At 55.5% G+C, this 27,630-nt stretch overlaps 3 protein-coding genes across 11 annotated transcripts; 2 read left to right on the top strand and 1 right to left on the bottom strand.

Moving 5' to 3' along the window:
• Positions 1-4,949: 4,949 nt before the first annotated feature.
• On the top strand, positions 4,950-12,379 carry F12 (coagulation factor XII). The gene is made up of 14 exons (XM_008506444.2): positions 4,950-5,300; positions 5,666-5,723; positions 8,478-8,577; positions 8,734-8,804; positions 9,067-9,177; positions 9,319-9,450; positions 9,600-9,704; positions 9,853-10,018; positions 10,102-10,310; positions 10,414-10,645; positions 10,874-11,010; positions 11,106-11,255; positions 11,795-11,943; positions 12,035-12,379. The coding sequence occupies exons 1-14, from the start codon at positions 5,244-5,246 to the stop codon at positions 12,200-12,202; spliced, it is 1,845 nt and encodes a 614-aa protein (XP_008504666.2). The 5' UTR covers positions 4,950-5,243; the 3' UTR covers positions 12,203-12,379.
• A 1,190-nt stretch (positions 12,380-13,569) lies between these two features.
• Positions 13,570-14,106, top strand: PFN3 (profilin 3). The gene has a single exon (XM_008506443.2). The coding sequence runs from the start codon at positions 13,646-13,648 to the stop codon at positions 14,057-14,059; it is 414 nt and encodes a 137-aa protein (XP_008504665.1). The 5' UTR covers positions 13,570-13,645; the 3' UTR covers positions 14,060-14,106.
• A 1,166-nt stretch (positions 14,107-15,272) lies between these two features.
• SLC34A1 (solute carrier family 34 member 1) lies at positions 15,273-27,594 on the bottom strand. 9 transcript variants are annotated; one of them, XM_070570246.1, is made up of 15 exons: positions 27,539-27,594; positions 27,302-27,372; positions 26,305-26,434; positions 26,028-26,177; positions 25,817-25,945; positions 25,601-25,744; positions 24,545-24,656; positions 24,218-24,413; positions 24,039-24,134; positions 19,829-19,918; positions 18,819-18,888; positions 18,378-18,545; positions 16,999-17,115; positions 16,767-16,891; positions 15,273-16,295 (listed from the first exon to the last, which is right to left on the bottom strand). In XM_070570246.1, the coding sequence occupies exons 3-15, from the start codon at positions 26,411-26,413 to the stop codon at positions 15,792-15,794; spliced, it is 2,010 nt and encodes a 669-aa protein (XP_070426347.1). In that variant the 5' UTR covers positions 26,414-26,434; positions 27,302-27,372; positions 27,539-27,594; the 3' UTR covers positions 15,273-15,791. The 9 variants fall into 9 exon arrangements, with proteins under 9 accessions (XP_070426347.1, XP_070426352.1, XP_070426348.1 ...); XM_070570251.1 differs by lacking the exon at positions 27,302-27,372 and having other exon boundaries at positions 25,601-25,693; XM_070570247.1 differs by lacking the exon at positions 27,302-27,372.
• Positions 27,595-27,630: the final 36 nt, after the last annotated feature.

Here is a 27,630-nt window from a genome sequence, read left to right on the forward strand (position 1 = left end):
AGGATCCACGGTGACAGCCTGAATGACTGGGAGAAAAATGGTGCCACCAACTGAGGAGGAATGAAGGATGGTGGGCTGGGTACCTTCTGATCCCCTAAACTTGCCTTTGAACAGGTAGTTCCGCTACCTCTTGAAATCTATGCCTCAAGTCTCTGCTAGAGAGGAGCGGAGTTCGTGTTCGTCTGTGTGTATCACTTGTGAGCAGGAACTTGATGGCTTCCCATTTCTTAGCCCATAGACCCACACCCCAGCTGTAGAAAGACAGAAGCCGGGGCAGGGAGATTGTGCCTCTCTGCTCTGGTCCAAAGTAGTTGGTGGAAGAGACCTGGACTTGCAGGAAGAACTGGGGCAGGTGTGTAGAAATTGCTGAGGACGGGGAGTGGGTCGACGTGGCAAAGTTTCTTTGTAAACTTCTATAGGTCGAGTTCAACCATATGCCAGGCTCTGTCCTTTCACATGCCTTCAAACATCTCGGCATGTCTGTCAGGCAGTGTGAGTGCCTATCCTCCCAAAAGAGGTGTAGCAATTAAGGTTCAGAGAGACTGAGCCCCTGACCCATGGTCACCACGCTGGGGGGCAGTGGCCAAGACGAGATTTGAAGCTTTCCTGATTCAAGCTCATTTCTGTCTTTACCCTCCAGTTCCTGTTTCATTATTTTCCTATTCTTTAAGCTACTGACTTACAGAGCTGATTATGAGAAGTTTTGTTTTGTTTTGTTTTGTTTTGTTTTGTTTTGTTTTGTTTTAGGAACTTCCTGGTAACAATTCATGAATTCTTGCAACAGTTAGGACTTCTAGTTGCAACTAAAATTACTTTAGGCAAAAAAGGGAACTTATTCATTCAAGTAACTGAAAAGTATAGGTGGTGATTCTGACTTCAAGTGTCTTTGGATCCCAGGTCTCAAATGGTGTCACTCAAAATTTGTCTTTCCCATATTCTAACTCTAATTCTAATTCTGCTTTTGTCTGTGTTGTCTTTATTCTCTGGCAGTTCTCCCTCTGAGATGTTAAAGATGGCTGCCAGAAGCTCCAAGCTCACTTTCTACCAATACGGCAACTTCTACTGAGAGAGAAAGCCTTTATCTTGATTCCAGCAAAAATCCTGGGGCTGCTTCTCACTGGTTTGATTTGGGTCAGGTGTTCATCTTGAACCAATCACTGAGGACAGAGGGAGGCAGTGTTCTGATTGGCCAGGTCTAGATCACAGGCCCACTCTACCCTCAACTGAGGGATGGCTAAGCTTTATTTTATCCACTGGCTGGAAGAGGATGGGTCCTTCCCCAAAGGAACATTGAGGGCCCTCACTAGAAAAAAGGAGAATGAATACTAAACAGGGGAAATGATAGATACCCAACACAGGCTTTCAAATTATGTCCCACCGCTGTAGATGCCTTGAATTTTCTGGAAGTCAAAGAAAGAGGCAGTAGAAATGGAGAGAAGTGGAGGGATCTGAGAAATATTTAGGCAGTGGAATGAACAGAACTTGGAGGCTGATTAGGCTGGAGTCATAGGGGAGAGAGGGTTCTAGGCTGCAAGCAACAATAACGACTCTAGCGTGTTAAACAAAAGGGAATTTACTTTACCGGAAGGCCCTCAGGGATTTTCAGCATCAACTAGAAGGGATAGGCTTGGAAATAGGCAGGAATTAAGGGCCACGAGAGGATCAGGAAGCAGGAATTACAGCAGACACTGTGGTTGTCCACCTAATATCCGTGCCACTCCTCTTCCTTGTTCGCAGAGTCCCAATTCTGTTCCAGTGGACACTTCACTTCACATGCCTCTAATCTAGCTCCAGGACTGATGGGTCTAAGCCAGTTATAGAGAGCTCCTACCCTTAGCAGAGATTGATTTATGGGTGTCAGGTGACCCAATTCTGGCCAATGAGGGGAGCTCTGCTTGGGATTTTTTTGAAGAAAGTGTCCTCATTTCTAAGAAGGATCTATTGGAAGGGAAGGTCCCTCTTCTTCACTAGAGTTTAGATGTGATTGCTGGAGTTGTGGCAGCCATCTTGTGACCATGAGAGAGTCAGCCTGAAGGTTTGTACGTCAAAGACCCTAGAAAAGATAAAGGGGAAAGAACTTGGGTTTTTTATGACATTGTTAAATCACTCAAAGCACTTTTCCTGGAGCTCTTCCATTCTAGATCTCTTGTGATGTGAAATGATGAATTTGAATTTCTTTACTGCTCAAGCTTGGTTTTCGGAAGGCATCCTGACTTATGCCGTATAGCAGGGACAATGTGGTCAGGGCACTGGTGGTGCAATGCCAGACCTCCAACTCCAACTCTTTTTGCCATCCTTATGTGGCAGGATGTGCTCAGGACTCAGAGCCCTGGGAGAGAGCACCCACTGGCTGAGTTTAGGTCTCTCAGGCTATGCTATGGTAGGGAGAGGGTGATCTGGTCCATTAGGCTTCCATAGTGGGAGACGGTCATGAGGAATTACCCTTTCACCACACAGTGGGAGAGGGGTGACCCACAAATAGAAACTGGGAGACTAGAGAAAGAGGAAGGGGGAATAGATGTTGAACATCCAAATACCCACGAATGTCCACCTTCGGTCCCAATGGACTTCACACCTCATCTAACGTTCCCAACCAAGCCCCTGTGCTCACCACATCCCTCATTTCATGTGCTGCATCCAGGCTTCTGTGAAGTTGTATTACTCACTCTGCCTGGAAGCCCTTCCCTCCTTTCCTACCTGCAAACCTCTACTCATTGTGAAGACCTGTTGCATTCACAGGGAGAGCTGGCTTCTCACCAGGAGGAAGGATCCATTGGGGGACCAGCCCCAGGCCGTGGTCTGTACTCAGGTGCAATGAAGAGCTGATGAAAGTTCTTTCACTCTAAGCAGCTCACCTATCATCTCATAGTTTTGCTTTCCTCGTGGTCTCAACAGCTGTTGCATCAACATTTTACCTTTGAAAACAATTGTTGAAAAGGAGCCCCAGCTCCTCCTGCCGTCCTCTTGCTGTGTTTCTGTCTCAGGAAGTCTTCCACGGCCTGCCTCACTTCCAGCAGAGTTAAGAAATTGCTACATTCTGTCTTCATTTCCCACAGGTTAATTTGTATCAGTCAGGACTCCTTTCAAAGGTGATGGAAATCTACTCAAATTGGTTTTCTTGGCTCATGAAACAGGATTCTTGAGGGTACCCAGTGTTAGGACTCAGGTTCTCACAGGCAGTCATCAGGGATCCATCTGTCTGAATCAGTCGTCAAATACTGGGTAACAAAGCACTCTGAAACTTACAGCTGAAAACAACAACAATCAATGATCATTTTTCAGTTACTAAAGTTCAAGAATTCAGGAGAACTAATGTTATATGTTAATCACATCTTAATAAAAAAAATTCAGGAGGAGCTTAGTTGGATGCTTCTGGCTTGAGATCTCTGTGAGGCTGCATGCCAGATGTCGGCTGCGGCTGCAGTATCCACTCTCAAGGTGGCTCATTCACACAGGGGTCAAATTGGTGCTGGTTGTTGGCAGGAGGTTTTACTTTCTCCCCACAAGGGCCTCTCTGCAGGGCTGCTTAAGTGCCCTCACCGCATGGCAGCTGGCTTCTCCTCTTGATCCAAGAGACCAAGGCAGAAACTACAATGCCTTTTATGACCTGGACTTGGAAGTCAAACATCATCACTTCTGCCATATTCTATTGGACACACAGAACAGCTCTGAGAAGAGACTATACAAGGTCATGAATCCCAGGAGGTGAGGATCAGTGGGGACCATCTCGGAAGCTGCCTCCCCCAGCGTCCCTCCACCCTTCCTTCCCTGTTTGCTCTGCTTTTCCTACACGTAGGCTTCATTCTCAGGCAAGCCCTCCCCAAGCAGTGACAAAGATGGCCTTCAAAATCTCCAGGCTCACAGTCTTAGTGCCCACAGTGGGAAGAAGGTACCTTTTTCCCAAAAGTTCTGACAAAAGTCCCAAGTCTGGCTCTGATTGGCTAAACTTGTGTATATGCTTATTCCTGGACCAATAGCTGCAGTCTAGAGATACCATGCTCTGATTGGCCAGACCTAGGCCACACCCTCAGCCCTAGAACTGAGGGTAGAGTTGGCAGCACCAAGACTGATGGTGGGGATGAAAGAGGAGTGGTTCCCAAAGGAAAAGTCAAGGCGTAGTTACTGAAGCAAGATAAATGGTTGATGACAGGAAAAACAACACATGCCCACCCCTTCTCCCTCCCTTGCGCTCCAACTGCACATTTTAGCACCCCTTGGTTTACCATTTTTCCCATGGGATTATTTACTTTCTTGGTTCACTTTCTGTGGTAGAATTCTAAGATGGCCCCCAAGATCCCTGGTGTATGCATACCTTCTCCCTGCTACTCAATCAAACACTAATCTAGATGCTTCTGTAGGAGAATGCTGCAAATGGAATTAAGGTCCCAAATTAGTTGACCTTAAGATAGGGAAATTATCCTTGGTGGGCCTGACCTAATCGAGGGGGGGGGGTGGTCCTTAAATGGGATGGGGTTCTTCCTGACAAAGGAGACTCAAAGTGTGAGAGAGACTCAATGTAGGGGAGATGCTCTGTTGCTAGCTTGAAAGATGGAGGGGGCCACAAGGCAAGAATTGCAGGCAGCTTCTAGGAGCTGAGAGTGGCCGCTGGCTGACAGCCTGCAAAGAAACAAGGACCTAAGTTCTACAAACTTAAGGAACTGAATTCTGCCAACGACCTAAATAACCTTGGAAATGGATCTTTCCCCAGATCATCCAGAGAACTCAGGCTTGAGGTACCCTGAGCAGAAAACCCAGTCACGCAGTGCTGGACTTTCAACCCACGGATTTCCGAACTAATAAATGGTATTGTTTTAAGCTGTGAAGTTTGTGGTTAAGTTTAGACACCAGTAGAAAACAAATACACTTCCCCATGGACTCAAAAAAACAAAACAAAACAAAAAAGCTGAGGTAGGGAGCTTTCTTTGGGTACTCTGAAACTCCTCATCCCCAGAAGGACCCGGAACATAAGGAAAACATAAGTCCCTCTGCCTGCCTCCAGGCCCACTATCTGGGAAAGAGGGGGAGCCCTGCTCTTCACCATCCTGCCTCTGCCCGCCAACTCCCAACTGCCCCCCTTGGTCCCTACCAAGGGACTGCTCTGCTCCGCTTTCCACAAACAGCCGATACTCCACCAGACCCAGGAGGGCAGCTCAACCAATCGCTGCTTCCCAGGCCTCGGGGACTTTGACCCATTCTATTGGTCTGGACTCCTGGACAAGCGGTTAGACCCACGAACAGACACCATGAGGGCTCTGCTGCTCCTGGGGTCCCTGCTGGTGAGCCTGGAGTTGGCACTTTCGGTGAGGGCTGTGGGAACCAGGAGGATGGTGCTGGGATGGCCCTGGAGGTCCCTATCAAAGCCTCAGCCTCTGCCAGCGGCCTTCTGGTCCAGGTGACTGGAAGGCCTGTTTGGAAAGACAAGGCCAGCCCATAAGGCCCAGGCAGAGGAGGGAGACAGCCAGAGCTGGTGGATATGAGGACACAGCCTGCATATCTGGGGGCGGGGGACCTTGAGGAGACAATGGGAGGAGAATGGAGGGGTGCAGGTCTCGTGAGAAAGTCTCTGCATTTCCCGGCTGTGAGAGGAAGCTGGGGACTACCATGTGATCAGGGGCAGACTATGACTTATGGGGCAAATTCCCTGCCCTCTTCTCTCCCCGTGTAGACTCCATCTTCGAAAGCCCCCAAGAAGCATAAGCACATAGAGGAGGAGAAGATGGTGGGTAGGTAGCCTGGTGCCCCCCTCCTAAGAAACCCTGGGGCTGGAGTGAGTATGGTGGGGAGTGCACAGGTATCAGTCGCGGGACCTTGGAGCGAGGGGAGGGATCCCGGGCACTCTTCACTCTCGGCCCCAGAGTTGTCTGGCTGGTATTCAGACCTGAGTGCTATGTGCCAGGTCCTGTGCCCATGGGCTCTGGGGACCCAGAGTGATAGTGAGCTGTGTGCTCCTTGAGGTCAGGGCTTGGGCTGTATCTGAGTGCCCAGTCCAGCACCTGCCAGTCTTCCTCAGTTTCCCCACCCTCCCCCCTTCTTTTCCTTTCCTCGATGTAGCTCACAGGCATCAGTCATGCCACACACAGGCCAGGGACCTCTGGACTCTGAATTCCAGCTTCACCACTTAAGTGCTGGGTGACTCTGGGCAACTGACTTGACCTCTCCAAGCATCAATTTCCCCATGTGTAAAACCAGGCTGCTAATAGTAAACCTCTTCGGGTTGTGGAGAAGGAGAAATGAGTTGTTGATCCACGTGAGGCACTCAGCTCCCAGTCTGGTGCATGGGAAATGCTTGAAATATATTAGCATTAGATGGGGGATGTCAGTCATCTCTCCCCTCCTCAAACCCTGGCATAGCTCCCCATTGCCTTCACTCTTCCAGGTACTAAATATTTACCTGGATGGACCCTGCTCTGGTGAACCTGGCCTGCTGGGGTCAGGCCCAGCCCCTTAGCACAGCTCCACAACAGCCCTGACTGCCTCAGCCTCCTCTCACTGTCACTCCACACACAGTCAATCTGCTCTCCTCCCTCTTGCCTGATCTAACCTAGGGGCCCTGCCCTTGCCTAATCATCTACTTAGGGTCCTCCTCCTGCCTGTCCATCCCGTTTGCATCTTAAAGGCCCATCTCATACCCCTCTCTCTTCACTTACTGTCCTGTCCCTGGTTTGGGCCCCAGCAAGTGCCACTGTGTCTTTAACAACAAAATAACAGCTACTGCGTATGGAGCACTTACCACGTGCCAGACTCTCTGCTTTGTTTCATGGGCATTATCTCATTTAAGCGTCACAACACTCCTCTGAAGTAGATACAGTCGACTCATCTTATGCAGGACAGTCACGTTCCATAAAGTCACCGCGAGCACTCAGTTAGCGACTATTGGAGCCCTGCTCCCAGAGGGCACACAGGGCTTGGTTTCTGTGAGCTCAGATCGCCACGGTCTCATCAACTGTCAATACCGCACCTTGTTTTATGTGTGATTCTGTTTAAAGACACCTTGCTTACTATATGTCGTTGATTCATTAATGTAGAACTCACGGCCAGCAGCACTGTAACTCAGGCCTCCTCGTCTGACACACGGACACTTTCCCTAAGGCCGTTACAGCCCCTTGTGGCTGGGAACACGAGGCAGCACTTTAGCACTATATTTGGGGGCCACTTTCAACAGTGAAGTTATCTGTCAAAAGCACAAATTTGGAAAAACGTGGCACCAAAGAGACCGTGAAAAGGACACCTGTTGACAGTAGGAGAGCTGAAACAAGAAGCAGGAGTCACCTTGTGTGACCTCAGCTGGGAATGTGCACTTCGGGCAACTCAAAGTTTTCACCACTCTGTTCACGTCCGTGAACAACAGTGAAAGCACCTCGAGTATTAGTTTGGGGATTAAAAATAAATTTCAGCAAGAAGGCAGATTTTCAAATACAGAATCTGTGAACAATGAGGCTCGGTTGTACTATTTCAAAAAAAATTATAGTAGCAGGAGTTTTGTCTTTTGTGTTTTTCTTGGCAAGGAAGATTGGCCCTGAGTTAACATCTGTTGCCAATCTTCCTCTTTTTGCTTGAGGAAGATTGTCACTGAGCTAACACCGGTGCCAACCTTCCTTTATTTTATATATTGGATGCTGCCACAGCATGGCTTAATGAGTGGTGTGTTGGTCTGTCCCCAGCATCAGAACCTGCAAACCCTGGGCCATCGAAGTGCAGCGTGTGAACTTAACCACTATGCCACCAGGCCAGCCCCATAATGGCAGTATTTTTATTGTAAAGTTTAGAAATGCAAAGAAGGAAAAAGTCCTCCATAATCCACTATCTTCCAAAAAACCACTCTTACAAATTTTGAGAATGTCCTTCTAGATTTCTTTTTTATGCAAATGTAAATATGTTTGTACAAAAATAGGACCATACTTGACATGCTGTCTTTAACTTGCTTTTCTTCACTTAAAATTGTGAATACCTTTCTGTACTAATATGGATAGATCATTAAGAAATTTTTTTTATTGTGGTAAAATACACATAACATAAAATTCACTGTCTTAACCATTTTTAAGTGGACAACTCAGTGGTATTAAGTACATTCATAATGTGCAACTATCACCTCCATCCATCTCCAGAACTCTTTTCATCTTGCAAAACTGCAACTCCTTGACTGCACTGTTACTGTTGCCATTTTACAGATGAGGAAACTAAGGCTCAGAATGGTCAAGTGACTTCAACATTTATCAAGTATTTATTAAGTGCCTACTTCATGGCAAACACTCTTCCAGGCCCCGGGGCTACAGATTTGCCCAAGGTTACACAGATAGTGGTGGAGTCAGAAGTCCATTTCAGCTGTCTGACTCCAGAACCCAACTTCTTAAGCAGGATGCTGTCTTGCAGAAAAAGGATTTTTCAAGGGTGTGTCCTTTTTCCAACCAGACCCCGAGGGGAGGTGCCTGGGCAGTGGGGCACAAGGAAAGTGATCAAGGAGTGTGTTCTCCCTGCAGTTCTCACTGTCACTGGGGAGCCCTGCTACTTCCCCTTCCAGTACCACCGGCAGCTGCACTACAAATGTACCCACAGGGGCCGGCCAGGCCCACGGCCCTGGTAAGACGACCCAGAAGAGGTTGGAGCAGGGGCCTGGGGGACATGGCCTCTGCCCATCCTTCTTCCCAAAGAACCCTCCTTGGAGAGAGGAGGCTATGATAGGGGAGGGTGGGCCAGCCCCCTGGGCAGAGCAGGAAGCCTCACCTCTTTCTGCAGGTGTGCTACCACCCCCAGCTTCGAGCAGGACCAGCGATGGGCCTACTGCCTGGAGCCCAAGAAAGTGAAAGGTGCTGCCCAGGGCCCTCTCCTCGCCCCATTAGTCTCCTGGGTGTCATCAGACCCTACACACCTGTGATTCTGGGCCCACACAGCCCATTCCTTCCCTCCGGAGGGAGAAGTTCTGGGAGGGGGTAGCTCCATTTTGCAGGTGGGTAAACCAAGGCTTGGAAACTTGGAGTATCAAGGTCACAAGACAAGCAGGTGCTAGTAGGGACTTGGCCTGTATCTGACTCAGGCTCCCCACTCTTCCTCCCACTGTGCATCTCTCAGACCACTGCAGCAAACACAGCCCCTGCCAGAAGGGAGGGACCTGCGTGAACACGCCAAGCAGCCCACACTGCATCTGTCCAGAACGCTTCACTGGGAAGCACTGCCAGAGGGGTAAGGAGGTGCTGGTGGGGGGTAGGGTGGGGGGTGACTGGGGACCAGGAGCAGCCCCCTGCCCCCCAGAGGTCTCTGGATCCCTGGAGACTTGGCATGGTCCCAGCCTCTCCTGAGACCACTGCCCCCTTTTGTCCCCAGAGAAGTGCTTCGAGCCTCAGCTTCTCCAGTTCTTCCACGAGAATGAAATATGGTACAGGCTTGGGCCAGCAGGCGTCGCCAAGTGCCAGTGCAAGGGTCCCGATGGGCACTGCAAGCCGCTGGCAAGCCAGGGTGAGTGGATCGATAGGGAACTGGCCTGGGAAGAGGGCCGAAGGTCGGGAGGAGAAGGGGGCAAGATGTCAGGGGGTGCGCCAGTGGAAAGAGGAGCTCTCCCCGGGGTGTTTGGGCCCAGGGGTGGCTCAACGTGCTCCTTCTCCCAGTCTGCCGCACCAACCCGTGCCTCAACGGGGGCCGCTGCCTAGAAGCGGAGGGCCGCCGACTGTGCCGCTGCCCGGCGGGCTACGCTGGACGCTTCTGCGACGTGGGTGAGTCAAGGTCTGCCGGGAAGCAGGAGCCCCGCCCCTATATGGGAAGGCCGTGCGGAGAGGGAGAAGCGAGAGCCGGGAAAGAACAGGAGACGGCGGCGGGAGGCCATCCCATCAGCAGGCTGCAGGGAGCCCCGTCTCTCCCCAGACACCGAGGCAAGCTGCTACCACGGCCGCGGGCTCGGCTACCGCGGGACGGCGGGTACTACGATCTCGGGCGCACGGTGTCGGCCGTGGGCCTCGGAGGCCACCTACCGGAACGTGACTGCAGAGCAAGCGCGGAACTGGGGACTGGGCGACCACGCCTTCTGCCGGTGGGCCGGGAGGGGCGTCCCCCTCCGCCCCGGGGCCCTCTGGGGCTCCTCACGCTCCAATAGCGCCCCTTCTGTGGTTACAGGAACCCGGACAATGACACCCGCCCGTGGTGCTTCGTGTGGAGCGGCGACCGACTGAGCTGGGAATATTGTCACTTGGCACAATGCCAGGCCTCAGCCCCGGCGGCGCCCCAAATCCCGCGTCCGACCCAGGTCCCCTGTGGGCACCAGAACCTCCCTTCGCCCTCGATTTCGGCATTGCAGAAGCCTCAGCCCACGACCCCAACTCCAGGTAGCTGGGAAGGGGTGGGAAGTCCGAGCAGAGAGGGCGCAGGGCAAGCTAGATTCCAGCAGATCGTGGGGCTCCTTGTCCTCAGCCTGGGCTCCTCTCACAGGCTCGCACGCGACGCCCGAGCCGCCGAGTCATCTGCCCGGGACCGGTCTGCGCGGCTGCGGACAGCGCCTCAGGAAACGGCTGTCCTCGCTGAGCCGCATCGTCGGGGGACTGGTGGCGCTGCCCGGGGCGCACCCCTACATCGCCGCGTTGTACTCCCGCCACGATTTCTGCGCCGGCAGCCTCATCGCCCCCTGCTGGGTGCTGACCGCGGCTCACTGCCTGCAGAACCTGCGAGTACCCGCCCGCCCAGCGCCCCGCTCGGGACCCTAACTCCTCTCTCCTCCGCGCCCAGCTTCCCTCGACGCCCGAACCCTTGCCCTACCTCCCCCCACGCCCCACTTTCTCCCCACTCCCCTCCAGAGCTTCCAAGGAGGAAGCTGAAACCAAGGAGAGGACTCGGGAGCCGGAGGGTCCCCCTCGACTCTGAGTGCGCTTTCTCTCTCACACCCTGCCCGCAGGCGGGCGCCGGAGGAGCTGACGGTGGTGCTCGGCCAGGACCGCTTTAACCAGAGCTGCGAGCAGTGCCAGACGCTGGCCGTGCGCGCCTACCGCCTGCATGAGGGCTTCTCGCCCACTACCTTCCAGCACGACCTGGGTGCGTGGGAGCGCCCCCTCGGGTACCTGGGGAAAGGGCGGGGAGGGCTTGAAGTCCCCCCGTCCCCCTCTCACGCTCCTCTCCGCCTGGGTTAGCTCTGGTGCGCCTGGAGGAGAGGGCGGACGGCAGTTGCGCCCTCCTGTCGCCTTTCGTTCAACCCGTGTGCCTGCCCAGCAGCGCGGTTCGCCCCGCCGAACCGAAGGCTGCGTTCTGTGAGGTGGCCGGCTGGGGCCACCAGTTCGAAGGTAGGCAGAACGGCTGGGGGCGGGAGGGAGACCTCTGGCCACCAGGATAGGCAAGAGAAGCCCGCAGCTTTGGTGCCACCTGGGACAGGTGGCTCTGACCTGGTGGGTTGTGAGGACGTCCAGGGCCCTTGTCTCTGCAGTGCGCTCCTCTAGGGCCTGGGATTTGCCTTTGGGGGTCCCCAAATCTCCTCAGGGGTACAGAGAGAATCACACTTTCTCTTGCTTCCCTCTGAGCGCTGGGCCACAAGGGCTAACTAGGATGCCGGCCACACGCTCCATCAAGCTGGTGGGCAAGGTGCTGTGACACTGGATGGGAAGTGGGGTTCCACACAGTCCTGCTTCTGCCCTGTCCATTCAAATCCTGGCTCCACTCTGGCCTCAGTTTCCTTGTCTACACAACGGTGTTAATGGCAACTCCCTGCCTCTCGGGCTTGCTATGAGGGAGGCGAGAGATTAGTGGGTTTGGAAGAGTCTGGCACAGCCAGGTCCTGCGGCAAGTGGAGTCCCGAGAGTGTGAGGAAAGCCGTCTCCGTTCACAGGAGCAGAGGAATTTTCTAGCTTCCTGCAGGAGGCACAGGTGCCGCTCATCCCTCCTGAGCTCTGCTCCACTCTGGACGCGCACGGGGCCGCCTTTACCCCCGGCATGCTATGTGCTGGCTTCCTCGAGGGCGGCACCGACGCATGCCAGGTGAGGCTTTGGGCCTGCTTGCCCCTCTCTTTCCTTCCTGTCAAGTCCTGGCCCCAGGCCAAGAGCTCTGAGCCTCATGTCCCCGACCCAGGGTGACTCCGGGGGCCCACTAGTGTGTGAGGACGAGACTGCAGAGGGCCAGCTCATCCTGCGAGGCATCATCAGCTGGGGCTCGGGTTGTGGCGACCGCTACAAGCCGGGTGTGTACACAGACGTGTCCAATTATCTGGGCTGGATCCGGGAGCACACTGCTTCCTGACTGCCCAGGGACTCGTCTTTCCCCCCTGGGCGATTGTGGAAGGGGAGGGTGGCTGGGGCATGATCATGGACAGCAAGGATTGTGTTCCATCCCCCCAGCACCATCAGCCCAGAGCCAGGCATGGCGTAGGCACTCAATAAAATGCTTTTGAAAATGCTTGAGAGGCACAGATCTAAAGAGGTCTCACTGGTTAATGCCAAGACAGTAAACCGGAGAACGACTCCTCCAAAGCCCTCAGAGAGCAGGATCCATTTAAATCTTATGCAAGATTTAGAGTCACGTCCAGCTGACTGTGTGCCGAGCCTTGTGCATGGTGACTCCACAGATTCCTCACATGAAACATTCATATTTCAAGTTTATAGAGCAGCAGTTCTCAACCTAGACTGTATATGGAATCACCTGGGAGCTTTTTGAACCTGTGCCCAAGATCCATCTCAGATTAAATCACTATCTCTGGGCAAGGGGCAAGGGCAGTGGTATGCTTTAAAAACTCCCTCGGAGATTCCACGTGCAGCTGAGCTTGAGAACCATGGTGAGAAGCGCTCAAGGTTGACACGGTGGTGTGGACCCTTAGGGCTGTCTCTGTAGAAGACCCTCGCACCCTCCCCAACTTGCCTTAGAGCGTGGGCCTCAAAGTGTGGTTCCTGGATGGCGGCGGGAGCAGCAGCAGCGTGGCCAGGGGACTTGTTAGAAATGCATGTTCTCTGGCTACATCCCAGACTGCTGACCATAAACCCTGGGTTGGGGGGCCCAGCAATCTGTTTAACAGCTTTCCAGGAGATTGGGATGCTCCCCTAAGTTTAAGAACCACATTCTGGGGCGTGAATGGTTACCAGGCCCCGAGGTCTGGCTGTGCAGACATGGCATCTTTCTTTTTGTTCTTAAACCCAAGCCTACTGTGCTTGATGGGCCATTTAAGTTGGGTGGGGTTGTTTTGTTTTTTTGTCTTTTGTTTTTTTTTGAGGAAGATTAGCCCTGAGCTAACATCTGCCAATCCTCCTCTTTTCGCTGAGGAAGACTGGCCCTGAGCTAACATCCATGCCCATCTTCTTCTGCTTTATATGTGGGACGCCTACCACAGCATGGCTTGCTAAGCGGTGCCATGTCCGCACCCAGGATCCGCACCGGCGCCGGGCCTGAAGCAGAACGTGCGCGCTTAACCGCTGCGCCACTCCGCCGGCCCTAAGCTGGTTTGTTGAGGGTTATTTCGACGATTAATACGATTCCCTCCTTCAGTCTAACTTTAGGACTTCACCAGGTGTAAGATACAGCCCCCTCCCCCCACATACACACTCTTCAGCGTGGGTAGCCGCGGCGATCTCTCCGTGACTCAAGGTCACAATCCTGCCCCCACATACGTCATAGTGCCCCGCGTGTTCCAGGCACGCAGCGCAGCCAGACATCTCTCAGAAGTGCAAGGTGAGGGGTGCACTCTGAACTGGAATGGGCGACTGGAAAAGCTACATAAGTGCGGTGCTGCGGGACCAGCGCGTTGACGACGTGGCCATCGTGGGCCATTCGGACAATAGCTGCGTGTGGGCATCGCGGCCCGGGGGCCTGCTGGCGGCCATCTCCCCGCAGGAGGTGGGTGTGCTGATAGGGCCGGACCGGCGCACCTTCCTGAAGGCCGGCCTGAGCGTGGCGGGCCGCCGCTGCTGCGTCATTCGCGATCACCTGCTGGCCGAGGGCGACGGAGTACTGGACGCACGCACCAAGGGCCTAGATGGGCGCGCCGTCTGCGTGGGCCACACTCCGCGCGCGCTCCTCGTGCTCATGGGTCGGCGGGGCGTGCACGGAGGCATGCTCAACAAGATGGTGCACGGGCTGATCCGCGGGCTGCGTGCGCAGGGCACCTAGCAGGACAGCCAGGCGGCGCCAAAATAAAGTCTGACCTGGGCGTGGCAGACATCCTCTGGTTGCGCGGCGCGTGGGGCGGGGGTTGTTGTAGATGAAAAAAACGGGTCTACTTGAAGATCTCTGCAGGGGGTTACCTTGGTGGAGGTGGGGCGGGGAGCGGGGCGGGGAGCGGGGCGGGGGCGGCTGGGATTGTGAGTCCGGAGTCTTCCCAGCCAGACTCTCCAGGCCAGAGTCTGGCATTTTGGTACCTTCTCAGGGTCCTAGGGACAGCGCAGATGAGGAAGAGTCCCAGGAAGTGGCCTTCTCAAACCCTCTAGCATCTTTTGCGACAAAACTTTCTGTACATCTGTTCAGGACAAACCATAAAGGCAATCCCTTCCCCACCCTCTCTCACCCCTCCCCAGGCTGGAGGTCAGTGTACTGCTCACCCCCTCCCCTTGGCAGGAGGAAGCAAGATCGAGAGTTGTGAGTGGATGACAGGGTGGGGCTGGGGGCTTGGACAGCAGCTCTGGGGCTCCCAGGCCCTTGCATCAACCCCCACAGAAAGAGGGGCGGGGTGGGGGTGGGGGGCTGATGCCCAAGACCATCACACATCACAGCTGGATCTGGGGCCCTATAGCCTTCCTGCCCCTTGGGGTACAAAGGCCTCAGAGATGTCCCTGGATTAGAGGGAGGAACTTTGCCATCCCCACCCCTTGGCCCTCCTTCTGCAGGCCTCAGCTCCAAGGGCCCCTATGGAGGAGGAGGAATTGAAAAGCTTGGGTGGGTTTAAACGAGGCCTGGTTTACTGCCCAAAGGTAGAGGACAAAGGTGGGAAGGAGTGGCTGGTCCCTGCCCCCTGTGTGCTGGGGCCCAGGGCATGGCCTCTCTTGGCTGTCTCCACCCTCCCCGTCCCTTCCCCAGTGGCCCCGACAAGCCGCCACCTATCACCTTTTTCTGGGGAACTAATCTTATCCCAGAAAGAGAGAGGGAGGGAGATAGGTGAGTCTGAAGGCAGAGAGAGAGCAGCGGAGGCCAGTCTGGTGGGGTCCGGGGATGGAGGTGCAGAAAGCCCTCCTTACTCTTGCCTTGGGGGTGATCCCGGGCATCTGAATCGCGGATTAGACTCATTAAGGCAGAGCCGGGCAGATGGTTGGGGTGAGCTTGCAGGAGGTAGTGCTGCTGAACCCCAAACTGTGGTCCTCCTTGCCCCCTAGATGGAGAGCAGACAGACTTGCAAATGTACCATGAGAGTTTAATTCCTTTTGGTTGTCAGGCAGTGTTGGGGAGGGGTTGTAATGGTGCTGCAGGAAACCTGGTGAGGATGAGGAGGATGGTATCGTGGAGGAAGGAAGGTGGCAGGGAGGGGTGAGAATTCAGCCAGTGACTCAGGCACCCACATCTATGCTCAAGCAAACAGCAGCAGGTCACCGACTCAGCCCCACCCACCTCCTGCCCAGCCAGCGCAGGCCTCCAAACACAGGTGCAAAGGACTCGAAATCATACCAGGTACCCTGCAGCCTGCACACAACCCCCCTCAGGTGCATCACTACACAGGTGCAGGCTGACACAGGCTCACCCAAACGTGCCCACATGTGCACACACACCAACTCTCAGTCACACAAGCCCAGACCTCTGAGGACCTGCACAAGGACAGGCAGAGGCCCAGAGTGCAGACACACACCTTAGCCCTTCCAGCCCAGGCACCAGGCACAGGCCCTTCCCTGACCCAGGCGGCAGTCTGGGCCACATACTAGAGGCGGGTGGCATTGTGTCGGGCAGGCAGTGCAAGGCAGGGGGAGGGCGTGGTGGGGGGCAGCTCCTCCACGAAGACCCTGGCAGGCAGCTGGGGTGAGCGGGGCTCGGGCCTGGCACAGCACAAGGTGGCGCGGGTGATGAGGTGGTCCAGGGGCTGCAAGGAGTGCATCCAGCGGGGCAGGAAGTCCCACGTCTGCAACCACTTGGGCAGTCGCCCGGGGCTGCGACTCTGAAGCATGCTGACAAGCACCACGAAGGCCAGCAGGGCCCCAAATGGTGCGCCCACACCTACCATGGCCTGCCAGCCTGCCATGGAGATGCCAAACACCAGTGAGGGCAGCAGCAGGAAGCACAGGAGGAGGTAGAGGACGGCGAACCAGCGGTACTTGGCGGTGCGTTTGCCCAGCGCCTTGGCCATGTGGATGGGCAGGCGCGTGCAGGGCACTGGGTACCACAGCAGGATGCCCGAGATGTTGAAGAAGAAGTGGCAGAGGGCAATCTGCAGGGGAGAGAGCGGAGGGGCCAAGTTGGGCTCGGGCCCCAGTTCCTGTGCCCGGTGTGGGGGATAGATAATAGGGGTCCAGCCCGGTCTCGGTGACCTGGCCCCAGCCTCTGGCTTGTCAGTTACTCCTTTGCTCCTAGAACAGCAACTCCTTTGCCATCTGCTGCCCTTGCTTCTCCTTGATCCCCCAGACTGGGCCAGGGGGCTGATAGCACCCCTTCCTCAGAGTGCAAATCCCCCTCACTATTGCTTATTGGTGTTTCTCGGAGTAATGTCTCCCTGTTAGATGCTAAGGTTTGAGGGAGGCACCAGGTCTGCTTTGCTGTATGGTTTCCACGGAGCTTGGCAGGGTGGGTGCCCCCCAGTAAGCAGTTGAAATCTGTCACATGTTGTCCCCACCCTGGGTCAGGTGCCACGCCCCAGTCCCAGCCCTGTCCTGCCTCTGGAGAGGCTGTTCTCCTGGCCCACCTGGAAGGCGCTGGACAGCTTCTCCCGGGGGCTGGCCAGTGCAGCCAGGATGGCCGTGGTGGTGGTGCCGATGTTGGAGCCCAGTGTGAGGGGGTAGGCCCGCTCAATGCTGATCACACCCAGGCCTGGGGGTCAGAGGAGGAGGATATGGTCTCCCTAGCTCCCCGCTTCAGCCCTTTCCCTGCCAGCCTCTCCCTGCCCCATCCCACCCTGCCTAGGCACGAGCACTCACCGATGAGCGGGGTGATGGCTGAGGTGAACACAGAACTGCTCTGGACGATGAAGGTCATGCCAGCACCCACCACCATGGCAAAGTAGCCAGTGGCCCAGGTGAAGGGGGCAGGGAAGTCTGCGAGGAAACCCCGTCCCGGTAGGGTCAGTGGGAGGGCATTGGCAACGGAGTGAAGACCTTCCTTGGGGAGGAGGCGTTGGATGCCAGCTTCCAAGTGGGACCTTGTCAGTCCCCTGCTCAGCTGCTGTGACTTCTACTGGCCCTCTCTGACATTGGATTAAGAACCTTCTCAGCCTGGTTCCATCATGCTGTTGGTCAGGCTGTTCTCTCTGCCCGGGATATCCTCTTCACTCCTAAATGTTCACCCTCAGGGCTCAGCGTGGGAATCATTGCCTCTGGGAAGCCCTCCGGGAAGCCCTTCCAGCCCCCAGCCCTCAGGCAGATTTTGTTTCTCCCTCCTCCAAGCTCTCTTGGATCCATGGATGCCCTTATTCCAGCATTTGTCACATGCAGCCTCTGCCCATGCCAGGCAGTGTCCCAAAAACTCAAAATTAGACTTAAAATGAAAATCAGATGGTGTCACTCCCCACCCCAACCCCCCAAGTGCCCCCATTATGAAGTCCAGGCTCTGAGCACTGCCCATGCGCCCCATGATCTGCTCTGCCCCTCTCACCTCGCTGACTGCTCTCTGCCTCTCTCCACCTGCTAGCTGAGCTCCCGCCACACTGCTGGCCACCTTTCTGTGCCACAGACCTGCTCAGCTGGGTCCTGCCCTGGAGCCTTTGCACTGTCCCTTCCACCCAAGATGCTCTTCAGCCTTATCTTGACTACTCCTCATTTAGGTCTCTGTTCAAATGTCACCTCCGCATAGAGGCCGCTGAGTGCCCATCTAAAGCAGCCTCTTTCATACCCCATTTGCCATTTTGGCTTTCTCATTGGCAGTTTCCTCTCTATCTGAATTTATACCCCCTCGATCATTGGTTTTCATTGTCCATCTCCCACTCTGAGCTGTGAGCCCCCTGAGGGCAGGGACCATCTCTCTGTGGCTCACTTCTGTATCTCTGGCATTCTACCGAGCTTGGCACACAGTAGGGGCTTAATGACTGTTTGTTGATGGAATCAAACAATGGCCTCTGAGATTCTCTTCAGAGCCCTCTGCTAGAATGGAACCACAGCCAGAGGAGCCACAGATGCCCAGCGGTCAGCACCTTAGGGGCCTCAGAAATCACCCAGTCCAACCTCTTCTTTGTTCACATGGGGAAACTGAGGCTCAGAGATGGCAGGGCTTTACCCAGATCACACAGCAAGGCAGTAGCAGGACTTAGTGAGATCTGGAAGGGCCCATCTTGGTGCCTACCCACCCACTGCTCAGGGCTCACCGGTGTTGATAACCTTCTGAATGACCTTGGCCACCTGGCCCTTGAGGAGAGAGTTGAGCATCTTGACGAGGAGGATGAGGCAGGTGCATAGGAGCACCAGGGAGCCAGCCATCAGGATGAGCCCCACAGCCAGGTCAGGCAGCCCTGTGTCCACGAAGATGTGGTTGCCTGCGGGGCAGAGGGGTGTCAAGCTGCTGACAGCTGACCCCCTAACTTGGCCCCCAGCCCCCGACCTTTGCCACCTCCTTGAGCTTGGAGCCTAAGGCCCCACCTCAGGCTCCTTCAGCCTCAACAGCAGACCTGACCCAAGCCCAGGAGCTGAGCTGGTTGGCAGCTGTCCTTCCTGGGGCTGGAAGCAGAAGTGGCCAGGTAGGGAATGGCCTTGCCTCTGCCGGGCTCTGCCCCTGCCATGCCAGACATCCCCACGCTGCAGGCACTCACATTTCTCCATGGTGGCATTTCTGAGGGTCAGGCTGGTGTTGACCTCTGCCCTGGGAATAGTGGTGGGAGCCTAGATTAAGAGGAGAGTGCTTTAGAGAATTTAGGAAAATGTAGCCTGGGGCTGGGGGTGAGATGGGGGTTAGGAAGAGACGTGGGCTGGCGGGATGGAAGTGGACTTCCTCACTCCGTGCCCTTGGACAGTTCACTTGCCTTCTATGAGCCCATTTCTTCTGATGAAGAAACAGGGATGAAAACCCCTGCCACACGAGAATCTGCCTGTGGTCGACCCTGAATATTCTGCCCCCTCAGCCCACTCATCTGGCTCCCACAGGGGCCTAAGGGCCTCTTGATCCGGTGGCTTCTTGTCCTGTTTTCTTCCAACTCTCCTTGGCGTTGGATACTGCTGACCTCGGCCCTCTCCTGAAAACTCTCTCTCCCCCATATTTTCTTGCTAGTCTGTCTCGGCGCCCTCATCTTCCCCAGCATCCTTGCCCCATCCTCTTCCCTGAGGCACCTAGCCCACACTCCATTTTCCTCTTGCTCAGTTCCTTGTCCAGAGGGGGGCAGGGGCAGGGCACCACCACTGGGCAGAGGGTCCACGCCCCACATCTCTTCCCTCCCCCACCTCATGTCAGCGAAGTGAGAGGGGCTCCTGGGGAGGCCCCCCCAGTTCAGAGGGCCCGGGGTCAGGCAGGTAGCCTAAGTTAGGGGCTCAGGCCGAGTGTAGAAGTGGTGGGGAGTGCGTGCTGGGCCTAAGGGGGCAGCACTACTCAGCTTCAGGCCGCTGTCACCATCCAGGGACACAGCCCAGCATGGGCAAGTGGCCCAATTCTATAAGAGAAATCACAACTCTGAAGTTTTAGATAAACTCTCCCAATCTGTAAATGTTGGCAACCACTTTAAGACATTCTTTACAACTCTGTGAAGGCCAATCTGGCCTGGGGACCACTAATTTGTAGTTTTCTTAGGTTAAGGAGTTATTTTTTTAAATGCAACCTGGGGCTCCTTACCTTTCCCGCAGGATCCCAGCAAACATCCAGCAGTGAGAGGGGAAAGTGAACTGGGCTTGGTTGGAGAGAAGCCGTCTCACAAAAGGGGGACTGAGCCCCAGAAAAGGGCAGTTACTCCCAGGGCCCCAGGCAAAATATAAGAGCCACAGCTTCTCCCTGTTCCCCACATTCTGCCTCTTCTGGGAGCTGATATGGCACTCTGTACCCCCGGCGCTCCACGTCCCACACCCCTCTGACCTTAGGAAGGGTACTGGCACTTCGATGTTTACAGCTCCTTTAGGTTTTATTCTAAACTACATGTCACTTAAAAATAGGTGATGGAGATAAGAATTATTCCTGGCGCCTGGCTGTAAATCCAGGTTTATTTTAGTGGCATGTTTTCCCTTGAGTGGGGCAACATGCTAGTCTGTGTTCCCAGCTGGCCACACCAGGGCCTCGGGACACCCTCAAGCCCAGGCCAGAATCACAGGCCAAGAAACCAGGAGAAGGTGGTCTTGGGTGGGCTCAACTGGCAAAGCTGGCTGGGAAAGCAGTGGTGAGTGCTGCGCAGGTCAGGCAGAGCCAAGTGCTTGCTGAGTTCGGATCCTGCTTCTTATACCAACTGCTTTGGGGAAATTGTGCCACCACTCTGAGCCTGTTTCCTCTAAAGCAGGATAATAAAAGCTGTTGTAAAGCTCACAGGAGAAAGTGTGTGTGAAGTGCTCACCGCGTGGCTTAGCTCCCGACAAGCCTTCAGGAAACTGTGCCTCCTAATAAGGATTAGACCCCCCTCCCTCCCTGGGCCCACCTGGGATCACACTGTGTGTGTGATTGACTTCCCAGGTCAGGATCAACGGCTCCTGCAGGCATGCCTGAGAACCGTGGGCCTGCTGGGGAGGAGTGTGCTGGACCTTCCTAGGGTCCCCAGCCTGGAACTCTGGGAGACAGATGGCCCCCTGAGATGAGTGGATGCCTGACCAGCCTGAGCCCCACTGACCTACTCTGGGCTGGGCCAGGGTCTCTTGGGGGAGGGGTCTGCGAGACCTGGAGAGGCTGGAGGAGGGTAGGAGCTTTGCTGGGGTCCCACTCAGGGCTGGCAGTGTCAGGGCAGGGCCAGGCTGAGGACTAAGACCTCTGGGGTTTTGGAAACGACCTTCCTGCCTGGGGTTGTGTGGCCCTGGCTGAGCCCACAGGGGGAGTCCAGAGACTGTAAATGCAAGAGAGGAGTGTGGAGGCAGCAGGGGGAGAGAGGGTGTCACTGTCCAGCCAGGCTGGGTGGGGGACGCCGAGGGCAGGGCGCAGGCACTGGGCTTCCTTGCCAGCAGAGGGGGAAGGTGGAAGCTCCAGCCTAGACAAAGAGTTGAGGGACCCAGGGTCTGGGGTATACCCCCAGGATGTGCCCATAGCTCCTGGGCCTGGGGGCAAGATGGGGGCAGAGGGGGACGTGGTGGGGCTGCTGAACTCTGTGGGAAGAACAGAATGAATGAGCCTCAGACAGCCTTGGGCTCAAATCCTTGCTGAGCCACTCAGCTGTGTGACACTGGGCCAAACATAACCTCTCTGGGCCTCAATTTCCTCCTCTGCAGTGTGAGATCCATAATGGGGCCCACTTTTCCCCAGGGGCTAGTTGTGAGGAATCTTAGAAAAGAGTTGGGATTTGAGTGCCTGCAGAGCCACCCCAAATTAAGGACGCACTGGGAACTGAAGGAGATGATTAAGCTCACAGAGGAATGTCGGGTTTCAGGAATCCTTCCCTGGGGAGAGACACAGGGCATGTGGGCAGCAGTAGTCTCCCCTCAGAAGGGGAGCACAGCGGTCTTTGTTTTTCTGGAAGCAGCAGGAAATCGCTGTGCCCGCAGCGCCATCTGGTGGCTTGGAGGAGAACGCCCCAGAGCAGCACCTACCACCCCCAAGCCGTCTCCAGGTGACTGTAGTCAGCTGGTGGCCTTCAGGCCTAATGGGCAGAGCAGGAGACGGACACGTATGGTGGGACACCAGACTGGTGTCTGAAAGGGGCATCAAGATGGAGATTCAGGAGCCCAGGCTCCAGAGTCCACCATGATTTTCAGCCTACTTCAATCCCACGGACTTGGGCAAGTCTCTTTGAGCCTCAGTTTCCTCATCTGTAAAATGGGGATGTGATAATCCCTGCTTCCCAGGCTGCAAGTCCTCAAAAGATGCTCGTTCCAACCAGGCAGGCATGGGTGACAATCCACAGTGTGACCACACAAGCAGGGAATTCCCAGCACATGATCAGAGCATCGAGAAGTGTTGGGACACTAAAACTGCCTCTGGTTTTTCTTTTGCTGAGGAAAACCTCAGCCTCCCAGTCTTTCCTTGGTGACCTGGTTCCCTGGAGACTGGTTTGGGTGAGGTCGGGGCCAGCTTGTTGAAAGGTTGGAAGGGAGCACACAGAAACTCGGGGACTAAAGCAAAAACTCAAGTCTTTGATGAGCACGTCCCCGTGGGGCCCATCCCAGAGAGAGGGGAGGCCAGGGAGCTCGGATCCCACCCCCCAGCTACTCTCCAGGCCAAGGAAATCTGCCAGACACTACTCTTAAAGGCAGGGTCTCTGGGGAAGATGGGACGAGCAAGCAGTGCTCAGGTGAGGGGTGGCTGGAGCCATGAGGACAGCCCCAGCCGGGAACTTGGGCGGTTACTGCATGTTGCTGAGCCTCAGGTTCCTCTTGCAGAAAGCGGGATACTCCTGTCTGCCTCACCCGCTGGGCGGCGGCGTGGGAGGATCCCCTCCGCAGAGGGCATGTGGCAAGGGGAGACCTGAGGCAGCTGCAGGTGGCAGCGGGGTTCAGAGGAGCCGAGGAATGCCGCCGTGGCCGAGGAGCTCCATGCCAGGTCTTGTTTTTCCTGCAGATCACAGTGTGTGATTTCTCTCTCTTCCAGGTCTTGCTATGAAGTAGAGAGGATTTTGACTGTTCAGAGAGCTCAGAGAGTGCCCAGAGAGCTCCTGAGAAGGTGACGATATGTTAGAGAGGTCACAAAGCCAGCATAGCAGCCACCTTTATGGGCTTTTTGATGTCAAACTGCCTTGAACACTCACAAGGGCTGAGCCGGAGCTGTGCGCCACTCAGATGCAAAGGAACCTTGCAGAGCGGGTTGAATTGATGTTCTCTGTTCACGCCGGGATAAAGGTCCAGTAACATCAAGTAGCAAGTGGAGATGATAAGGGGGAAAGGTGTGGGCTCTGGGTCTCCTTACATCTTGTTCTAAATGGAGTTTTTTCTTGTATGTAATAATTAAGGGAAGCAGATACTGTGGATTATGGCTTTGATGAAGCATTTTCCTTTCTATGGCTGAGTGAGAAAATGTGTCAGTTGTCTGCTTCCTTATTAGCCTAGTGTAATGGCTGGTCCACAAGTGTCCAACTGGTCCAAACAGATCTTCATTCCGGGCAGTAGAAGCCAGGAAGCAGCAGAAACAGTGCAGAAGGACAAGAGGACACACGCCTGTGGCAGTCTCTGGGCGAGGAGCCCTGATGTCAGCACAGTGGCTGCTGTGCCTCCAGGGAGGTCTCCACAGGGCCCGCTGGTCCTGCTCCTGGGCCAGTTTCCTGTTCGTCCTACTTTCGTAGGCATCCAATAACTCTCTCTCCACCCCTCCCCACATTACCTGGGCCCCAAAACATGGCAGAGCTGAGTCACCTACCCCACACTACCCTAGTGGGGAAGAGAGAGCCCTAGACTTCGAGGCCTGTGCTCGGGGCTCTGAAATGGCGAGACAAGCTCTGGCAAGTTTGTTAGCCTCTCGGAGCCTGTTTCTCTACCTGTGAAACCAGACGGTTGAGCCAGACCAGTGACTCTCAAACTTGAGTGTCGGACAGACCTGGAGGGTTTGCTGAAAGGCAGGCTGCTGGGCCCCATCCCCAGAGATTTTTTCCGATTTAGTAGGTCCAGGGCAGGGCCCAATACCTCGCATCCCTAACAGGCTCCTGGATGGTATGGGTGCTTCTGGTCCACACTTTGAGAACCGCTGGGCTAGATCGGTCACATGCCAACTCTAATTGACGGGTAATGGCTGCCTAAAGTTGTGGGAGGACTTGGCAGTGTCTGCCGTCGACACAGTGTCACAGTAAAAGTGCCACATACTTGCACTCTCTAGGCTAAATGATCTCTAGGGTCCATATGGAGCATTTTGAACAGAAATGACACTAACAACTAACAGTCAGCTCTCTAAAGACAAAGTCGTCTCACCGGGTGCCAGACCTGGAACTTACCTCTGAGCGGTCTGGGTGGCACCAGATCCGGATGAGACTGTGGTTCCTCAGGGACTCGTCCCCGGTGGCGATGCTGGTAATCACAGACTTGTCCAGCTGTGAGCAAGATGTGGGTGGGAGGAGTGAGGGTGGGGCCTTACTATCCTCCAGCCCCCACCCCATGCCAGCCCTGCCCCCACCTGGATGATGAGTTTAGTGAAGGGCTCCGTGATGATTTTGAGCAGGTCGGGGGCATCCCGGCCGCTGTGGATGTTGAAGGAGGCCACCACGAGTCGTGTGACGTGGTGCAAGTACCCAGTGGCAGCCTCCAGCGGCAGCAGGACCAGAACTGACAGCCAGTTAAAGCAGTCATGCACCGTGGCCCCCGCGAAGGCCCTGAGCAGGGAGGCCACGTTGCAAGGCATGCCGGAGCCAGCGGAGCCAGGAGGAGCTTGCACTGGGGCTCCTGGCATCTGGGAGCACGCTCCCCCGACAAGCACAGCCCCCTCACCACTCAACCCGCTTACCGCCGGAAGTCAGTCCTGTCCCCTGCCTGCATCAGGGCCACGATGGTGTTGGTGACGGAGGTGCCAATGTTGGAGCCCATGATGATGGGGATGGCAGAGCTCACCTCTAGCACTGGTAGAAGAGGGGACCCCTTAACTAACTGGGTGAGGGCTATCCATCTCCTGCCACCACAACACCTCCTGCCAGACCCACTACGGCGGGCATTCCTGCTATGCTGCTGACTCCACCCAGCCTCGGTGTCACAGGGACATGCTGGGCACATGCTGTGTGTTTACCTATGTGCATGCATGTGAACGGATGCATGTATGCGGGGGTGTGTGTGGGCGCATGTATATGAGGGAACATGTCCTGTATGCAGATGTGTTTCTGTGCTTGTGTGTGCACGTGTGTACGTGAGTGTGGTGGTCAGTTTTATGTGTCAGTGCAGTTAGGCTATAGTCCCCAGTTATTCAATCCCACACTCATCTAGGTGTTGCTGTGAAGGAATTTGCAGGTGTCATAATCGGTGATGGTAAGTAAAGGAGATTAATCTCGATATTCTGGGTGGGCATCATCCAGTGAGATGAAAGACCTTGTAAGCAAAATGGAGGCTCTCTGAGGAAGAAGAAATCCTGCCTGTGCACTGCAGCTTCGGCTTCTGCCAGGAGCTCCGGCTTGCCCTTCCCCACAGATTTTGTACTTGCCCAGCCAGCCTCAGAATCACATAAGCCAATTCCTTGCAATAAATCATATCTCTCTCTCTCTCCCACAGGTCCTGTTTCTCTATTTCTCTGGTTCTGCTTCCCCGACTGATGGAATGAGTGACTGCATGGCGATGTGGAGGTGAGCCTGCCTGGGGCTATGCTCCCCAATACTGAGGAGTATTACCATTCTTGGCTCCTGGGGTACCCCGTAGCTGAGACTCCTGGCCATACTTTGGAGGAGTATACTTTGCCCTCAGCCCCTTGTCCCCACTCCTGCCCCCTGTGCCCCAGCCCTGACACGCCACCCCAGACCCCTATCCAACACACCCAGCCGCCCCACGCTCTTTCCCTGGCCCTGGCAGGCCAACTCACAGCCAGAGGAGACCATGCTGACAATGATGGACGTGGAGGTGCTGGAGCTCTGCACTAGCACAGTCACCAGGATCCCCACTACCAGCCCCGCCACTGGGTTGGACAGGATGGCATTGTCCTTGAAGATGTCCCCAGCCACCTTCCCTGGGGAGCATGAACCAGCGTTCTCTGAGGCCCTTCAGAAATCCTTCCCCGACCCCCCAACCCAGGCCCTACCTCCAGCCAGCTGGAAGGCTGAGCTGAGCACATCCAGGGAACAGACGAAGAGGTAGAGGAAAGTGAGCATCAGCGGCACCTTGAGGAGCGCCATGCCAACCCGACGCAGCTTCTGGGCCAACCCGGGCTCTAGAGATGGGCCAGTCTTGAGCACAGTGGCCAGAGGCTGGGCCAGTGATGCCCATGCCCCTGCCCCCAATCCCAGGCCCACCTGGCTGCTGCTCCTCCTCCAGGGCCAGCTTGGCAGGCAGTGGTTCATGGTGCTCCAGAACCTCTCCGTAGGGGCAGCTGTGCTCGGCAAGGGCCACGGGGCCCAGGCTGGGGAAGGCATAGGTGGAGGTCCCTGGGATCCTGTGCAGGACTGGGGAGGGAGGCTGGTCAGGAGTTCCCAGAGGCCCCAGGGCCCAGGGAGGGTGGAAGGGCGGAGGCCTTCCCCAGGATGTGGGCAACCGTGGGCAAGCAGGGTCCGGGGTGGGAGCAGCACTCACCCTGTGGGCTGGGCACGTAGGCAAAGGCTGGCCCATGCATCACGTGCCCCCCACGGACTGGGAGTGGGGAGACTGCCGGGCTCCCCAGCCTCTCTCCGTAGGACATCATCCTGGGCACACAGTGTGGGGCCTGCACGTCAGGGGGCCGCAGCAACACTGAATGACAACTGCTGTGTCCTGGAAACGCACACTCACCCACCCCACTTCCACACATTCACATACATAAACACCCATGGTGTGTAATCCCAAACACACGCCCAGCAAAGCACACCTCCACCCCCACTGAGAGATTCACACTCAGGTGCTCATCATTCATTCATTCAGCAAGTATTTATTGAGCATCTGCTCTATCCCAGGTGCAGAGCTAGATGTTGGCATACAGTGATGACTAAATCCAGATGCAGCTCCTGCTCCTGGGAAGTTCAGAGTCTAGTGAGGGGACAGATGCCAAATGAAATAATCCCTCAAATAGATGGAAAATGGCAAGGGGGACAAGTGTTCTAATGACAGATACGGTGCCACCAAAGTGCCCCATGGCAGAGGTGGGCTCTTGGGGGAGGGAAGAAATGGTCATGCAGATGGAGAGGGGAGGGGCCAGGAAACGTGGTGGTAGCAGAGGCTGTGGTGTGGCTGGGGCTGTGCTGGGCAGGCGTTTCGTCCACCCTGAGAGCAGTGAAGAGCCCTGGACACCTGTTCTCTTGTGGAACCAGCTGGGCACACACTCAGAGGAGAGTCCACTGGCCTGGATCCTAAGTTCCTGGGTTCCCCCCACAAATGAACTTATTTCCCCGTCCACCCCCCATTCCCAGCAATAAAGAAATACTGACAGCCTTTCTTCCATGAATAGGGCTCACACTGGGACTGGTTTAGGTATGGAGGGCCTCCCACCCTGTCCCCAGGTCTGGGAAGGCCCCGGATTGCTTTAGGCCCCCCTGAACTGCCCCAGGAGTTCTTGGCTGTTGGGATGGGAGTGCCCCAGTCTGCTTCAGCACCCTACCCCTAGCCCAGCATCGTTCCAAGGGTCCTTGGCTGTTGGGATGAGGGCTGTGCAGAGCTGAATTCCAAGCCCTGGAAGAACATGCGTCCTTTTTACTTTGGAGGAGTGAGCCAGGCTGGGCTGGGGCTGAGATGTTACAGGGGGCACCGCTGGGACAGAAGTGAGGGGGTTGGGGTGATGGGCTTTTTCTTACTAAGAGTTGGGGATGGGACTGGAACGAGGGGGCCCTAGGCTCACCTTGGGGTTCTGTGTTTCAGCTCCTGCTCAGCTGCTCAGGGAAGTCCCAGGGGCCTGAGGAGGAGCTGGGACCCTCCTCTTTATACCCTCGG

Source organism: Equus przewalskii, chromosome 13, assembly GCF_037783145.1.
Source record: "Equus przewalskii isolate Varuska chromosome 13, EquPr2, whole genome shotgun sequence".
NCBI classification, from domain to species: Eukaryota; Metazoa; Chordata; class Mammalia; order Perissodactyla; family Equidae; genus Equus; species Equus przewalskii.